General features: G+C 39.0%; 1 protein-coding gene across 1 annotated transcript in view; it reads right to left on the bottom strand.

The window, feature by feature from the left end:
* DOCK2 (dedicator of cytokinesis 2) overlaps nucleotides 1-18,902 on the bottom strand; it is a 525,760-nt gene that overhangs the window by 314,066 nt on the left and 192,792 nt on the right. Inside the window, exon 26 of the mRNA XM_030573060.1 lies at nucleotides 14,716-14,864. Coding sequence (XP_030428920.1) covers nucleotides 14,716-14,864 — 149 coding nt within the window. The remainder of the gene's footprint in view (nucleotides 1-14,715; nucleotides 14,865-18,902) is intronic.

Below are 18,902 nucleotides of genomic sequence, written 5' to 3'. Positions count from 1 at the left end.
CAAGGTGATTTGGGGCACTAGCCTTTATAAGAGCATTATTAGTGATGTCTGACTTCACTTGCAGAATGGCTGCTATACTGCAATTATTTCTTGGTTTAATTTTACTGCTTAACTCTGGAGTTCTAGGCCCTTTGCTCTAGGGGATCCAATGGTCCTCAGAAGCAAGCACTCAGGCTACCTATTTTATGCATATCCAGGAATGTTCTGCCATCGGTCTGCTACATGCCTTGAGCAAATCACTTCAGTGCCTCAGTTTCCCCTCTCACCATTTTTGTCTAATTACCAGTATATTATATTTTTTTCTAAGCAGACACTCTCTTCTTATCTGTACAGTGCCTAGAACAATGGGGCTCTGATCCTGATGGGTCTCTAAGCACTAGTCTAATGCAAATAATGAGGAGGAGCTATTGCTATTCCAATAATAAGCAGATTTCCAGGAGATTAAATAGGAAATGTTCAAATTACCTATGCTAAGTTTTAACTTTATACTAGAATCACTTCAGCCTAAACTTGTACTCTGTCATGGAAACTCTGAACAGGTACAGACATGCTGTTATTAAATATAATCAAGGCTACTTAATGTTAAGATGGACAGAGAGGATATGTATGAATTAAATGATGTGACTGTGCCCTGCCTGTCCCATAGAGATCGACAGCCATCCTACAGTAGCATGCTCCCAGGATTGCTTGCTCATCAGGCTAAAGAACCTAGCAGAAAAAAGCTGGCTGGCCCCTATTAAACCTATTTTCATTATTAGAAACATCAGTCTGTCACATGGTCCAGCCCATTCCTGGAACACACGCTGTTACCAAATTAGTACCCATATTACTGAGATTATACAATCCTAATCAATATTAATGAAGGTCTTACTCTACTGAGTAACAGCAGTGTGAACTGGACATTTCCAGAAGTCTGGAAAAACTCTGGCTGAGCCAAATCCTCATATACGTAACAAAGCGCCGTGCCCTCTCCACTAACAAGCCCCTTCTCAACTTGGTAAAACATTCTGTATCTGCTGCCTCATGGATGCACATTCCTTTCCTTTGATCCTTACATTTTTCCTTTGTTGCGCTTTGCTATTGTTCTTTAAATTTACTTATCTCCAATGTGATGTTTAGTAATAAAACAATGAACCAGCACTAAAACAATATCATAACCCACTTAGGCCTTAAAGTTAAAACTATTTAATATATTCACATTTTATTAAATTACAAACAATACCTTTGTACTTAATGTCACTTACCTAAACACATTGTAACACTCATCCTGTCTCTTTGATTAGCAATTACAGTGCCAGATGCCATGCTGGGGTAGGTATCTTGCCAACACTAGCATCTGGTTGTTTGGCAGACTTCCCAGTTAGGCTGGCACATCTGAAGTTTCCAGAGGGCATGTCACATGCTGATGTTGCTACTGAATTTCTTCAGAGTATTCTGAAGAGCCTTTTTCCCTAGCCACTCAATAAGTGTGTGCAAAGTTAGATCTATTTTTGAATAAGTCCCTCTAAAATGCCTCATAGGAAATCTCTAATTAGACACTTTACTCTTAAGAGAACATTAAAACACACTTACCTATATGTTAATTAGGTTACAGTCAGGGGCAGCTCTAGGCCGCCGAAGCCGCATGACCAGCGGACCCTCCGCAGGCAAGCCGCCGAAGGCAGCCTGCCTGCCGCCCTCACGGCGACCAGCAGAGCGCCCCCCGAGGCTTGCTGCCCCAAGCACGCACTTAGCATGCTGGGGCCTGGAGCCATGTCTGGTTACAGTCCATAGAATCATAGAATGTGAGGGTTGAAAGGGACCTCAGGAGGTCATCTAGTCCAACCCCCTTCTCAAAGGGGAACCAATCCCCAAAAAGATTTTATGCCACAGAACCCTAAAAGCCCCCTTTGAGGACTGAACTTACAACCCTGGGTTTAACAGGCCAATGTTCAAACCACTGAGCTATCCCTCTCGCTACCCTAATCTCCTGTGGTTTCCATGTTGTTGAAAGGGCCCTTGTTGAGACATTTAAAACTAGACTAAATAGAGCATGAGATCAGCATGCAAAAGGCAACAATGCTGACTGGCAGAAGGATAGAATAGAACACTCAACTATTTTCAATTTCTAAACTGGATGGGTTGAATTGATTTTTTTCCAAGTTTCAGCTTTTTAAAATTCTTTTCATTTAATGTAAACCAATATTTTATTTAAATTTAGACTTACTGGCTTAAAATTGAATTTATTTGCCCTTTATCTAAATTCTACGGGTAGTATAAGATTAATATTTTATATTATATGTGACATCCTTTCTCTAGGGATTAAACCCTGCATCTGGAAGCTGATGGATTTCATCTATTAAGTCTTTTTCTAGCCTACATTTTATCATTTAAATTATTTTAGTAATCTGTGTAAAGCGGGAAGCTGAGCTCATTGTAAGTTGCCACTGTTCACCTGAATTGGGGGAAAAAGCTAAATATATGACATGCAGCTCCCAGATGCAATACAGTACAGATATGTACAATTACTGCTGTACAATAGTGCACCTGATTTTATTATATGCCCACTTCTATCATGACTGTAGGAGGATATTGCTCCCAGGATAGGAGCTTTGAAATTGCTGCTGGAGTACAGCAACTGTTTGCTGGGGCCTAGAGGAAGCACGTCTGTCACGGCTGAACAGGGAAGATGGAATTAGAGAGAGGTGGTGATTTGTAACCTCAGCGCCCGATGTGTTTTACGCATGATAAACTAAACCAAAGTAGAGATTAAAAGAAAAAGTCAACCTGAAGTGATCTTTGAAGTCCCTCCCGGCCCCCTCGAGGCAGATGTGCCGTTGATCCAGTCTTTCCCAAGAAATACATTTACCCTCCCACCTGGTCCACCACAGTCCAAATACACATGGACATCTCTAAAAATGAAATAATATGGGAAAACATGATAGCATTACTCATGGCTAGTTATTTTAGGGAAGTACACAACACTCTTTACCTTCAAGTTATACAATTTATAGTATGAAGTGACTCATCTCAAGCGTCCTCAAATTGCTTCCAGGTTAAGGACTAGACTGGATCTTTTCTTTTCCATTTCAAGTGTCAGAAAAAATATTTCCAATTTTCATTTTGTTAAAAAAAATTTTTTTTCAACTGTTAAATGAAAATTTTGTTTCTCGTGTTTTGTTGTTTCTTCTCACTTTCCCCCCAACAACTTGTCCCGATGAAAAGGAGTTAAAGTGAGAGAAAATGGGTCATCCTCATTATTTGGAAAGCAAATTCCTAAAATTTTTAATTTCATGTTTTTCCTCTGAACATTTGAGTTGAAATTTCTCTGAAAAATTACTGATTTGACAATGATTTTTTTCCATAAAAATTGTTCTGGAAAAAAATTGTTCAACCACCAGAACAGGATATCTTCATCTGCCACTTCTTGTTTGGTCATTGGATCCTAAGAGGAAGACACGCCTTCCTGAATTCTGTGTTTCAACTCAACGTCCCAAAGTTAAATGACACAGAAGTGCCCTTTATTTTTATAAATTCAGTTTATTTTGGGCCGGCTTCCACACTCTTTCCTCAGGCCCCCATCAAAACTGCTGAGAGTTTTCTTAGAGTATAGACTCCACAATAGGCTGATATGGAGCATTTTAGGTATTAACCTCTTCTGTGACTCCTTCTTCTATTTTTTCCCCCTATGGTTTCGCTGATATGCCAGCATATAAAACAAATATTTGCAGATATGCTACAGACACTAGTGCCCCTGACACACCCAAGTAGTAGGGAAAATCATATCCCATCTAACTGGCTATCTGAGTACCTAGAATTTTTCAAGGCTAGTCTATATTTCTAGGGTACTTACCCTTCCCACCCCATCCCGAGAATACATGCACACACACACTTTTACCTAAGTGTGTGCATGGATTTGCTAAAATGGCACAATGGGGGAAATGATCATGTGATAACCTGCATGTGAACAAGATTATGCATATGTATCAGTGGCTATATGCTGGAAGGGATTTATAACTCTGTTAGCATAACCAACATTAGCTTTTTTGAAAAAGTCTGGGAAATCCAGTTTTGAGTGTGTGTGTGTTAAAGTGGGAAAAATGGAATAAAAGTATGTCTTTAAAAAGGGACAAAAATGAAAGAAAGAAATGAAACAAAATGAAGCCCAATTATAAAAACCCCTAGTGACTGCACAAATTAAATGTTATAAATTATATACAATTGCAAGCAGTTGAGCAAGAAGAAGGAAACAGCTTTTCAAGATAACTGAGGAAAACAACAAAGCTTGCTCCTTAACGGGCAGTGAGGGAGTACAATCAATTTATTTAATCTTTCAGATTCAATGCATCTTTCATACACAAAATGTAACTGTGAATTTGGCATTATATGAAAAGTATGTCAAACAGAGTAAAGAAAAGCATCTCTATGAGTCATATGCTGCAGAGGCTGTAATAGATAAGGGAACAGCAGCTGAAACATGCAACTGTATTATAATATCAATACCTTGTTTACTCTAATTATTTGAAACAACTTCACTTTAGATGTCAAGAAGGGCATTATTTTTCATTCTCTAGACATCCATGCAATTCAAATAAAGTTTAGATTTTTAGGCGTAATCCTATTTTAGTGGATCAATTTTTAACTAGAGAAACTGAAGCCAGCTGCAAAATTTTCTTAATGAGTGGTGCTGTTCTCAGTTAAATAAGTGAACATTTAAAGTCACATTTTTACTGCTCTTTATTTATTTTTTTAATTCCAAAGCAGGAGAAGCAGCAGGCAAAAATGGAGCTCTTCATTCATCATATCCCTAATTCTGGATTTTGAACTTCTGATCCTTTTAGATGCTGGAAACATATTTGAACATAATGAATTTAATCTTCGATGTTAGCATTAGTATTCTTGTCCTCCAAGAGATAGAAGTAGAAGGGATTTTTATCTCAGTAATTATTAGGTTTATTTTTCATGCAAAATATTAATCTTTTTATTAATGAAATATACAAAATACTAGCAATGCACTATCCATCCACAAATCTCTATGTAACTTTATGAGGTAAAAAACAAGGATCAACATCCCATTTTAAAGACAGAGAAATTGAGGCACAGAATCCATGGATGGTATTTTCAAAAGGGACAAAGGGAATTAGGTATCTTACCTCCAAAGTCAGTGGTAGCTGGGTGACTGACTATTACCCTGGATTTGAGGGGAGGTGTACCCCAATATGTGATTAAGCCAATTGCAACCAGATTATGTGCATTCAGCCACGATGAATTAATAAAATAGAGCACCACATAGTTAAATGTTAATTTGAAGACAGGCTTTTAAATGCAAGGTCAAAAACTAGTTGCCTGTTTCTGCCAATCAAAATAAGAGGAAGGGGAAAAAGTAAAGTAAGACTGAAAACCTTGTTGGTTGGAAGACCTTGAGTCGCAGCTCCTCTAATATTAGATATTTATTAAAAGTTAGAAAAAGTAATGATCCAGTAGGGGTCATTATGACCTGTGTATTTTGTAGAAGTTAGTTATAAAAGTCTAAATAATAGAGTATACTTTGAAGCAGTTCTCTAAAACCATCCTGATAGATGTTTTGCTGGACACTTTTTCTCCCCAGTGGTGGGTAAGCAGTGGCTACTGCAAACCCACTGTTAATTAACTCAATACCATTTCAAATTTAAGTAAATATCTAGGATGTTCTAAACCTATTGCTTATGTCTGTCTGCTTAAATCTAAAAAAACTGCATTGTTAGACCAAAAAACGCTTACTTGCATTTCATCTCTTATCAGAATGAATTGCTGTGTTCCCATTGATTTATTCCTGACATCACTTGGAGTGAAACAGGTAAGTTGCCCCTGCTGTTGGTTCTGAAAACCTCAAATAACTCCAGTAGGTGTTTTACAAAATCCCAGTATAAGCTGCTTGTTTAAGATCTTGGTGAGTTAGTAGCAGAAATGGAAGCATAACTAGGTCACTTGTGTCTCAGTACATGTGGCTCTGTATGACATGTATTTACAACAACCAAAACACTGTGCCTAAGTGACTGTGTCACTGATTCAGCAATGCCTGCGTGACTTACCAGCAGAAGTTCAATTGAAAACCATTTTCCTAATAAATGAAACTGGTGCTTTTGTGTCACTCGGTACATCTAAAAAAGACCCATGGCATCAAGTCTTAAAGCCTGGATCAACTGATTTGGGCTCATGTTATGGGACTAAAAATAGGAGTTAGATATTCAGTCTCAGGCTAGAGCCCAAACTCCGAGACCACCACCACCCCTTGCGAGGTTTCAGAACCTGAGCTCCAGCCCAAGCCCAAACATCTGCATTGCAATTTTTAGCCCTATAGCATGAGCCCCACATCACAAGCCTGATTCAGTTGACCTGGGCTCTGAGACTTGTTGCTGCTGGGTTTTTTTTGGTTGGGTGGATGTACCCTTATGTCGTTGGGTGGACATACCCTTAGGCACTTGTGAAAATCCCACCTTGTGTTTTTAAATAAAAATATCATCAAGATAAACCTAAGGTCATACATAAGCACCCATTAATTTAAAAGAACAATAGAATACTGTAGCTATGTAAAAACAAACATCTAAGTAAGGAAATTCATAGCTAACAATGTTAACTTGGGCCCCAGACATCAAAGCACCAAACAAACAACATAAGATACCTCACCTTTTACTATATGAAAGTTTAGATGGACAGCAGTGGCAGTGTTTTGATTCTGGCAGAACCTCATACTTCAATGATCAAGCCAAATTCATGCCTTGTTTTAGACCAGGTCAATTTTTTCCTATCTAAACTTCTGATAAAAATGGCTTCTGGGTTAAAATGAAAATTTCCTTACTTATGTGATTGATCCTCCCCATGTCAACTCTCTGTTACAGAATACATCCATGTATACACATCCCACCCCCAATACCACACACTACTGTAATATTCTTTGAACACAATATGCCTTGTGGGAAATCATTTGAAAACTAATAATTCACTGATCAATAATATCATGGTGAAACGTATGCAGCAACATTATATGTAAAGTTATGAATTTCCCCTCTATGGTGAGATTAGCATACATTCAACCCCACGTAGCCCTGACTAGGCAGATGTTGTTAAACAACTCTAAGCTAAACAAAGAAATGTGTCTTTATCTCCAGTAGTAAACAGGGCCCTTGGGACAGCAAGAGGGGTAAACTCTTTTCTCAAAGGCAAAAGACAAGCTGGTACTTTGACACAAGGTGTCAAAGTTGACTGGCAATTACTGGTCAAGGAGCCATTCTTTGGCAAGGAAGTGGGTGCAAGAACAGATTGATCTGCATTTTAGTAAACAACATCATGAAACCTCTATCACCACAAGACTCTATGTCTCCATCATCATAGAAGGAAGGAACTTTATCTAGGGGTAACGCTCTGGAAAAAGCATTTTAAAAGGTGACTGTACTATAAAAATGAGGGGCAAAAATACCCCAGGTTATCTTTCCCTATCTTCCTTTCTCTCTTTCTCTCTCAACTAAGATGACAAAGGAACCAGCCTTTTGATTTTTGGGAGGGATCCTGACAAGAAAATTTGATTAGCAATGCTGCTGAAAACATGTGGTAAGGACTTTACCTTGAATCAAGCCGGGTTGTTAAATTTTAGCTACTAGGATGTGTTTTCATCTTTATTTCTCTTGTAACCATTTCTGACTTTAATACCTTATACTTGTATTCACTTAAAATCTCTTTGTAGTTAAATAAACTTGTTTGATATTTTTTTAAATCAAAACTAATCCAGTGCTGTGTTTAAACTGAATTGTTTAGTAACTCGTGCTGAAGTAGTCAACTGTTGAATATTGACCCCTTACAGGGGATTGGGCATCTAATATCCACACTGCTCCAGAGAGGGCTGAACAGCGCAGAACACATTTTTGGGAAAATTCAGGACTGAGAGTGCATTGCAGTCACCCTACACGTAATAACCAAGGCTGCTGGAAGTCAGAATATGGCTGGTGTATTGCTGACAGGCTGATAGGGTCAGGGTTGTTGGACCAGGGCTGTAGCTGTACACAAACACTCAGGATATGACCTACATGCTCTTGGCTGTTTGTGAGCAGCCCAGCTTCAGAAACACAAGAGCAAAGTATTGTGAGGCACGCAAGGTTGCAGGACAGGCGGTGACAACCCCTCACTGGTCTGGATTGCATCCTGGAACGTGACATTGTCCCATCTAAATCAACAAGACTACTTTTTGAGTAAAGAGAGGGAGGAGCAATGGCTGCAGGATCTGATCCTTTGTAAGATAAATTTGATTTTTTATTTATATCAAGCATATTTTTTTAAAAATAGATATTGATGATTCTGCAAATCTTGTGTGCAGTGTTTAAAGGAAAGGCTGTCCTCCCTTTGCTCGCTTTCAGGTATTTCCTCAATAATATTTTATTTTGGATAATTATTAATGGATCCTGCTCATCCATGTAAAGAATGGCACTTTTAGTAGTTTTCATTTCCATTTTTAGATAATTAGATGTCTCTAAGTGGCATGATCTCACCTGAAGGCTGAGCCAATTCTTAGAAGTGATAAATTACAATTACCAGTAAGAAATATTAAAATCATACTTTATTATTTTAACCATGTGTGAAAAGAAAAATATGTAAAAATGCTACCACAAGTCTATTATTAAAATATACACTGAGTGTATTGTTGTGAGCATCTCATACACTGTGTAGACACATTTTCTCTTTTGTCTGGACTGTTATGTCATTGAACCTCTAATTTGTATTGTTTGAAGCACACTGGCAGTGCTTAAACAGTAAAAACCCCTTAGAATAGTATCTAAAGATTAAAATCAGTTTTAAAACCCATTGCTAAAACTATCATTAATATTATTTTTAAAAATTGATTCTGTATTTTTGACTTTTCAATTCTGAGAAATAGAACATCTCCTAAAATTCCCAAGTATCTAAGTTTGCCTCCAGGACATATTGATTGTTGATCTTTATAAAGATGGTGTTTCTATTTCTAGGTAATATTTAAATGACTAAAAAATGGATGAGTAGAGACTTTCTTGCTGAGTACAGGCATTCACTGCATTTTTTTTTAAAGATGTATTTAACCCACCCACTTGTCCATGAATTATTCTGCAATGCTGAGAAGGCACTCAGTGGCTATACGGTGAAACAACATTCCACATGTCTGCAGAAGGTAGAGCTTGAGGTATATCTGCTCCAAATTATATTGTCCCAACCTCAACTCTGCAGGGATTCAGAATCAAAATGAGAACTGGATAAACATAATTTTATTGCTAAAGGCATCCCACTTATCGCCCAAGAAGAATTAAAAGGCAATAGCTAACTGGGAGGCTTCTCAATAGCCACAGAAGTCAAGAACCAATGAACAGGACCGGACTAGCCTTCAAAAACCTTAGCACCCACTTGTGTCTCAGGGGCTCTCTAATGCACTTACAGTGGTGTGGAGAGTACCACACAGGTGTGAATAGCTGTGCAGATAGCCAGGCACAGTTTAAGTGAGTAAAGACATGCCAGAACCAAGTCTCATGTACCCTACATGACTCTATACTCACACAAACAATGCTTCCTCTGTCTACAGTAATTTTAGCAGTGGAGCATCCCACTGCCTCAGTCTTTCCCTACCACAGAGAAAAGCCCCAGAAGCAGGCAAAGGCCCTGTCAGGGAGGAGACAGCAAAGAAAGGTTATGGCAGCATCCCACTGTTGGAAACTTCCTCACTACTTCCTCCTGCCAGAGCCTTTCATTACCATATGTAGCTATATATTTCAGTGTGGACACAGCCTGCATTTCACTGTAGCTACACATACCCTGCCAATGTAGAGAAGGCCAGGATCTGCACAGGTCACAACCACCCGTCTAAGGAGCAGAACGCGGTGCACATTGTACAGGGTACTTCTAATGCAAGGTAATCAATCCTAGGATTTTTACTTGTTAAAACTGGCCAAGAGTAGCCACCAATTTGCCATGCTTATCAATTTTCTATAAGGCAATATTTAAAAACCTAGCAGCTCTTTAAACTTTCAGCAGCACACTAGTATTCAAATGGTTTTAGAACTGAAGTATTCTGAAGTAAAATCTAAATTATTTTTCTAATTTAAAAATCCCTTTAAAATAAGCAGTTTTCAAAATTGTTGAGCATTCACAGATGCCAGAGTTTCAGTAAACATGGAAAAACAAAGAGAATAGAATATTACATTCCACTGAAACAAGAACATGTTTGTTTAATCAATTTTGCAGTTTATTTACCTGCTGAGTTTTAGGAACAGCTGCAGAAATATCAGTTTAAATTTGAGTGTTTTCAAACCCCTCAAATTTTGCATTTTCATGAAGTTAAAAACACTAATTTCACATAAAAAACAAGATCTTTCCAAGATGCAAATTTTGAAAGCCATCTTTTACTCAGCACATGAACGTAAGAATGGCCATACTGGGTCAGACCAAAGGTCCATCTAGCGCAGTATCCTGTCTTCCGACAGTGGCCAATGCCAGGTACCCCAGAAGGAATGAACAGAACAGGTAATCATCAAGTGATCCATCCCCATTCCCAACTTCTGGCAAAGTATTCTGGAATGAACTCCGTTTCAAGAGAGGAATCTGAAAACCATTTTGAAATTTTAGCTCTATTATCAAAATCAGAATGAAATGTTAACAAGTCAGATGTTCTAAAGTTTCACCTTTCTTTGTTAATACTTCAACATTTCTCTATTTCAAAATGAAATAAAAGGCTTAGAGAGGAAAATAGCTTTTGCATTAACTACATATACTTCAAAAGGATTTACAAGAGACCCCAGATTTATCATCTCCTAAACTCTTTGAAAATGGGCATATTAGTAAATTTTAAGCATTACTTTCATAAGCTCTTTCACCTTTAACAGGGCAGCATTCTAGAACTGAAAATGAGTGATGAAATTTGAAAAAATGAACCTATTTAAAATATATTACTTGAGATATGTAATAATTTTGTGCAAAACATTTACCCATCCCTTTTCATTCTTGTGTTCTGCTTACCATAGAGTTTCACAAGCCTGTAACCCCCTGCTTTACTTAATCTACTAAAGATTCACCATCTCCTTTGATAATTCCCTCTTATCATTTCATGCTTTTCCACAAACCCAACTATCATTTAGCTCCTCCATGAAGTAAATGAGAATGAGAGAATAAGAACCTCCTGAAATTATAGAAACTCTTCACCTTTACAAATAGACCTAAAATGCCTATCATACTTTGAGAACTACAGAACTATACAACCAATGTACAGTGATGATTGTGTCATTGGGATATGGCCCCAATTAAATATGAGAAGGTAAAATCAGAGTAAAATAAATTTGTCTTTATCCCCAGAGTCTGTGACTCAGGAATCTCTTGGTGCCAACTAGCAGAGAGTACAGGAGTTCATAAGTGTTACAGGGATGCCCTGGGTTTGATATGTACAATACAAGTCCACTAAAGAATGTCATGTTAGGTCTTTTCTGTAAGCATGTATTATGCTGGTCCTCATAATTATGATGAAATGTTTGTACAGATAATATGTATGGAGTTGTAAATATATACAGACGAATATGTTCTCAAGGTCTGTGACTTGGGGCTGGTCATCAGAAGGTGATAAACAAGTTTCTTTCAGGCAAGACATGCTAAGGTACATAGACGGGTAGATAAAGTAGTGTTTACTTCACAATGAACCCCTATTTACAACCTAAGCAAAATGCTAATCAAGTGATTGCAAAGTCTCCAGGGCAGGCTGGGGGGTGGGAAAGAGGAGGAGGAGAGAGAAGGGAGCAGCAGATTAACCCATTTTACAAATGAAGACAATGAATCATTGGAACTATATGTGGGGGTGCAGATTTACACCCAGTTGTCCTTCACCAAGGGGAAGAGCTGCCAGCTGTCTTGTCTTATGAAAAGATCATCACACTCAGTCTGGCTCTTAGACCCTGGGAGAGAAACTTTGGGAGAGCTTTGTGAGACAGGGAACTATCATGTTATTTATGCTCACACTTTAGAAAGTGTTTTATGATTTTATTTTATATGTAACTGTGACAGACCCAGACAGGTGGGGTACAAAAGTCTGGTAGAAGGCAAATATACTGGCCACTGGATGAACAATTTTCTGTTCCCTGAGTGACCAGAGCAGGGGCTGCCCTAGAGCAATCAGGAACCTGCTAGAACCAATTAAGACAGGCAAGCTAATCAAGACACCTGGAGCCAATTAAGAACTGTCTAGAATCAATTATGGTAGGCAGGCTAATCAGGGCACCTGGTTTAAAAAGGACCTCCCATCAGTTAGTAGGGGGCAGTGCAAGGGGTGAGAAGGGGTGCTGCTAGAGGAGTGAAGAGCTCAAGAGTGATCAGGCTTCAGGAGGAAGATCCTGCAGTGAGGATAAAGAAGGTGCTGGGGAAAGGCCATGAGGAAGTGGCCCAGGGAGTTGTAGCTGTCAAGCAGCTGATAGAGGGAACATTGTAGACAGCTGCTATCCACAGGGCCCTGGTCGGGAACCTGGTGTAGAGGGTGAGCCTGGGTTCCCCCCAACTCCTGATTGGATGCAGGAGAAGTTGACCTGGTCTGTGAGAAACACCAGAAGGGAAGGTCTAAATTGGAAAGGGATCTGACCTGTCCCTGACCCACTATGTGGGACACAGAGACTGTGGGGATTGTTCTTCATTTTCCTCCATGCTGGCCAGCAATGAGATTAGCTGAGTGGATGGCAGATTTGAGCCACTAGCAAAAGTGGCCAAACTGAGGGCTGCCGTGAATCTCTGAGGCGAGCAAAACTGCCTATAAGCGCAGGACCCACCAAGGCAGAGGAGGAACTTTGTCACAGTAACCTTTTGATTCCATTCATTCTACTTGCTTCTTCTCAAATTTCTGTTCTTTGTTAAATAAACTACTTCTTGTTACTGTCAGTGTATCAAAGTGCTGTGTGTTAAGTGAGCTGTGATCTAAGGTGTAACTGGTGAGCTGGGTATATGGTTCCTCTGGGAGCAGAGGATCTGGGAATTTTGGGAGTGTCCAATGGATAGGGGGCTGGGCACTCCAGTGGGACTCTTGGAGGACTTGCGAGTTGGTGTGTGCATATATTGTTAACTTGTAAAGGGAGTGTGCAGGGCCTGTCTAAGCCTAGTGATAGTGCTTGTGTTGTGGTGAAGTTAGTGAACTGACCCACAGTAGGCACAGACAAGGCTTCCTCACACTATGGGAAGGTGTAGCGAGGTACCTAATGACCTTGGATGCCCCCAGGAAGCATCACTGTATCATTGAGGGCACGTCTACACAGCACTCTTCTTTCAGTGACATGTAGTGTACACACTCATGTAGGCCCTCTAGCATGGGTACAAATAGCAGTGTAGAGAGCAAGGCATGGCTTAGGTGAGTGGAGTTAAAACATTGCTGAAAGCTATAGGTAAATACTTGAGAACTATCCTACACAGTTCTCTACTCGTCCAAGCCACGGCATCCACATTGGTATTTTTAGCAGAGCAGGATCTGGCTGCCTCGCCACTGCTGGAACCCTTCCCTGATACAGGGAAAGACTCTAGCAGCTTGGAAAGACTCCAGCAGCTTTATGCAAGGCTCCGACAGTGGGGGAAGGCTCCCACAGGGAATAGGCAGCTAGGAGCTGCTGAAGCCTTTCCCTGCCGCATCCCCTCTGCCAGAACCTTTCACAGACACATGTAGTTACCCACCGCAGACTGGATGCAGCCCGCTTTCTACTGCAATGTATAGCTATGCATATCCCACACATTTTTGCCAGTGGTATGTACTGTAGGATGTAGCCTTACAGAGATTAATCTAACAGAACATCAAACTCTTCAAGATTAAAGCATCTATGCCCGATGGAGGCTCCGGTGCTCCCAACTCAAGTACCTATGTGCTCATTCCATAAGAAGCCTCCAAAGCAACAGCAAATCCTTCCTGTATATCCAGACAGCCATCACAGAACATTAAGGAGCCCATCCAAGTGTGCTCTTAATTAAGGAGTACAGGTACAGCTAAAGTAAGGTACAGTACTCCACTTGCATTTTAACCTGAACTAGCTGTTGTACATTCTTCACACAGTGCATCAGAAAACAACACTTTGCAGAGTTTATAATCAGCTAGAGAACAAGAGTTCAATGATTACAGAAAAGCAGCAACTTCACTTCAAAAAATAGATCCTATACCAAAGCAATGTCCCATTATACTACAAGCAGAACCATCATTTTCAGTGAAACCCAAATATAGGAGGATGCTAATTGACAGTAAATGAAGCTGAATCTTTCTTTCTTTGAAAGCTTTGTTCAATATATGTAATGTAAGTACCACTTTTTCTATATTTAGTAAATATTAAAAAAATAATTTTAGAAGAGAGGAAAATATTACATAAATAGGTAAAATATGAACTTTAGAATAAATATTAGGTAACATTCTAGTATATTTCACAACCTTAATCTAAGATGAACTTCAACAAATTAATTTAGACAGGCCCAAGCTTCAGCTGGTATAAATGGAGATTGATTTACAACATCTGACTATTCAAGGAATATTAAACAGAAGTTGAAAAAAAAAAAAGCCCTAGATTTTAGTATTTCACCTTTCACACCCTCACTGCTATAGAATATTACCGCTGAAATATACATGAGTTGAACTTATTATCAACTTCTATTTAGCATTTAAATGAGATTCATCAGCATCAATATTTTACAACTTAATCATCTCAGCCTCCGTAGGGTTGAGCCATCTACATTTTCATCAATACTTACTGCATCTTGATAGCTGAGGACCTCCAGAATGCTATTGAGTAATTCTACACAGTACTTCTTCTCTTGAAGTTGAAGTTGTTGCTCTTCCCTTTGTTCTAGTAATTCTTTCAGTTCTTTTGTAATCACTGGAAGCAGAATGTCCCTGCATTCTGGAAAGTAAAATATTCTCTTATGAAAAGGAAAAAATAAGTCAATGCTATTTTGAAATAAATCCTCTTTGAAACAATAAGCTCTTCTTTTCTCAGCTTTAATAGCAGAAGTCTCCATCACCTTGGTTTTCTTGATTACTCTCTCATGCCCAAAGGCCTCTTCAGTATTTTTGATGCCTTCGCTGTTTACCAATATACTTCACACACAAATGACAAACCAGTTGAGATAAAATGCTAACCTGCCTTCAGCTAAGTTTGGAGTGTTTTTTAATGCCACGGACACTTGTCTGTGAATACTTGTTGACTCCACGCATGAAAAATTGCAAAGAACGCCTATATTTCTTTACCAAGTGAGATGCTGTATTTAAATCAATCTAGGTTTATTCTTTGTTGACATGTTGGGTTGCTTTTGTTTTTGTGGTGTGTTTCATTTGTTTGTTTGACAGGAGTAAGATTGCTTTTCTAGCATAATTGTTCTGAGGGGAATGTTTGAGACTGAAAGGAGTCACACATGTCCAGAAAGTAAAATATGGATAAGGAAACAATAGAGATCTACATTTATTATTTGATAGCAAAAGTTAAGTAAATGTGAACTCTGCAGAGAGACCCACTTAACAAACATGGAAAACTTTTGAGATGCCTATCTGCAGCAGAAGTTCCAGATATTAAGAGCTGAGCCAATTTCTGTCCTCATTTTCAACTGAACAACACCAATGAAATGAAAAGTCTGATGTATCTGTAGCTCAAACTAACTGATATTTTATTTAGGAGAACTATTTCTAGGAAAATTTTGGCGAAAGTGCTACATTAACTACCGGGGCCCGCTCCAGGCACCAGCATTCCAAGCTGGTGTTTGGGGCAGCAATCTGCAAGGGGTGGCAGTCACTGTTGTTTTGCCCCCAAGCTGCACACCGAATTGCAGCCGCGGATGGCGGGGGCAGTCCATGTGCCCTTAGGGCAGCACATGCATTTCCACGGTGGCTGCAATTCGGCAGCAGCTTCTATGTTTAGCTGTCTGTGGCAGCTTCAGCTAAACATAGAAACTGCTGCCGAATTGCCGCCGCCGCGGAAATGTGCCTGCCGCCCTAAAGGCACATGGACTGCCCCTGCAGTCCACGGCTGCAATTCGGTGCGCTGCTTGGAGCAGCGAAAACTATAGAGCCAGCCCTCTTAACTACAAATAAACAACTGTAAGAAAAGCTGAGTGGCTACACGTAAAGAATGGGGATATTTCCAAAAGACTTGATGTTACATACTACCAAATAATTATTAATCAATAACGTTGAGTATTATTGTCATTATAAAGCTGAGTCTAAAGTGAGCAAACAGGACGTAGTGAAACAGTGAATGAGGCAGCGAAGAGGTCACTTTAATTGCAATTTCCTCTCATGTCTATAAAAAACATGCAGCAAGAGATCAAAACTGAATGTAGCTTTAGAGATTTCACCTTAGAACAAAAGAATTACAAGATATGTGCAGACCTGTTGAAAACTTTTCAGTGAAACACTGAGCTGAAATTTTGACCAATTTGTTTCAGGTGACACCTCGTACCTTAAAATTGTTTTTGTGAACACAGATTTTTTTTCCACATCAAAAACTCTTCATCATGCTATCACTTTTCACTAAGAATATGTCTAACTTCTACTTGCAAATGAGTTTATTTTCTCCAGAAGAGGAGAACTTTTGAATTAACAAAACAAACCATGAAGCCTTTTTTTTTTTTTTTCACACAAATGTGCATAAAAAAACTCACGTTTTTAAAAGCTCTGCAAAAAAGATGTGAATTTCACCTTCAGTGAACTGGTTGCAAGCTTATTTGGGAACAGGTGATTTCCAGTTGTTATCCAGATAGTTATACCCAATAGTTCAAATTGATTATTTCAGAACCCAGTGGCCATGAGAGGGCCCAACAACATGGAAGAAAAGCAATCAAGAGAAAAATTCCTACTTGAGCCTGACAGACAATCAGCTTGGTGCAGACCACACTGGGAAACACCACTTCTGTTTGATACATTTGCTAACCCAGAAACAACCCCTACTGATGCCATCAATAACCCAGAACAAAAATCACAACCCCAAGGATGGGTAGGTGGAAGCCAATGCCTGACTCTGCGTCTGGCAGCCCTCACATACCCCCTAGAAAGAGGGATAGGCAAAAGCCAATTTGCTGACTAATAGGACACTGGTCTCCATCACTACTCCACCAAGCAATCAGTACCATGAAATGATTTAATTTTCCCCCTTTTCTGCCACTGCCCCCTTCCAAGTCCTTCTAAAGCACCATAGGTAAGTAATGGGAATGCTTTCCTTTTATGATGCATCAGCTAGAGAAGAATCCAGATCACCCGCTTATAGCACTGCAGAGCCAATATGCAAACATGAATGACAGACTAAAGCTTACTGTACTCAGGATGCAATCATCACTGCATATACAACCCGTCTGCTGCCAGCAGGTAAGAAAATGCCATTTTTACATAGTACCTTTAGTAACCATAAATACATTTTCATGCAAACAAGCTGTACATTAACTCAGTTCTCACCTTTTAGGTCAGTCTTATATGTTACCTATCTTTTTGCATTAGGCACAGCAGTAACTACTCTTTAAAACTTATTGTAAAGCTACTTGGGTTTACATATTTAAGCATTACACAATGCTAACTCTTAACTAACTTTCATTCATAAATATTTCAGGGAATACACACATTGTTTTTAAATACTGAACCAATTACGTATGCAAGATACTCGTAAACATTTCTATTGATGTTTGCTTGTATAAGAAACTGAACAGGCAGTTATTCAATCGTTCTGAAAAATATAGATCCTAGCTTTCAAAAATATCGCTTCAGTGAATTTGGTCAGTTACAAAATCAATGGTGATTGCTATGCAGCTGCTATGACAGCTCAGAACATACAATTATAGAAGTTAACAAATTCTCTTCTTCAGTTACCTCAATCATCTCAGCTTCCCTTAACTTTCAGGAAATGAGTCCTGAACATTACACACAGGAACAAATTTCATACCTTCCAGGAAAAACCTCTACATTGATTGGCCCAAAGTGAATTTCAGCTTCACCACTTCAACAAATACAGTCTCCCCGGAGATGCCTGAAACTTAGCGACTATAAAAATTCCCTTCGGGTATCTTGCAAGAGAGAGGATGCAATTGAGTTGTAAGTCCCCCAAAATTACATACTTACAGAACTTTGTCTCAAAACTATATTGAGACATCAAAACAAGCAAAGGGTTTTTGCTAGGGATATTTTATACTTGAGCTAAAGGGTACTTTAAATTATGAATCAAAGAAAATTCAGGACTTCAAGGTATCTCCTAAATTGTGCATGCAAATGGTGAGATTTTAGTTAGCATGATACACACATATAGATTATATAATAATTATTTATCCATGTGCCAAATGTACATGAAAGTTGATAACTGTTACTTTGCTGCACTCCCACCGTCACAGAGAAGCAAATCCCTATCATTGTCTCTTAATTACTTTTTTGCCCCCCATTGTGGTAAAAAACTAAACCTTTACAACTTGGTTTTTGTTTTACTTTCCTAGTATAAATCCACTACAGGTGTTTTAAAACATTAGTGAAACAAGGCTCACAATATCCTTCTGATGTAAACAAGCATGATTCCCTATTTTACATAGGGTAGCTGAGGCAGAGAAGCTAAGTAATTTTGGTTAAGATCACACAGCAAGTCTATGGCAGTGCCAGCCTCCTGATGCCCAGCCTTGTACTTTAACCACTAGGTCATGCCTCCCATTCTCTACTAAGGTTACATAAACTGTTATACAAATCCCTGTCAAACAGACTTAATCAAAATGAAATATGCAACTGATTCTATTTATGCCACATTTTCAGTTACCAGCATCATCAGGATAAAAATACTGCCAAGCTGGGCTGAAACTCATGAGATCCAAAAGTTAAGCCAGATAACTTCAGAATAAATGCAGTTTAAAAAAATAACCCTTTCACTGTAAACAGTGCATAAGTAGTTCAATAATGTTTTTCATCATGAACCAAAGAAACT

This window comes from Gopherus evgoodei, chromosome 8, assembly GCF_007399415.2.
Source record: "Gopherus evgoodei ecotype Sinaloan lineage chromosome 8, rGopEvg1_v1.p, whole genome shotgun sequence".
In the NCBI taxonomy this organism is placed as follows: domain Eukaryota; kingdom Metazoa; phylum Chordata; order Testudines; family Testudinidae; genus Gopherus; species Gopherus evgoodei.
This window is presented reverse-complemented; position numbering and strand designations above follow the sequence as displayed.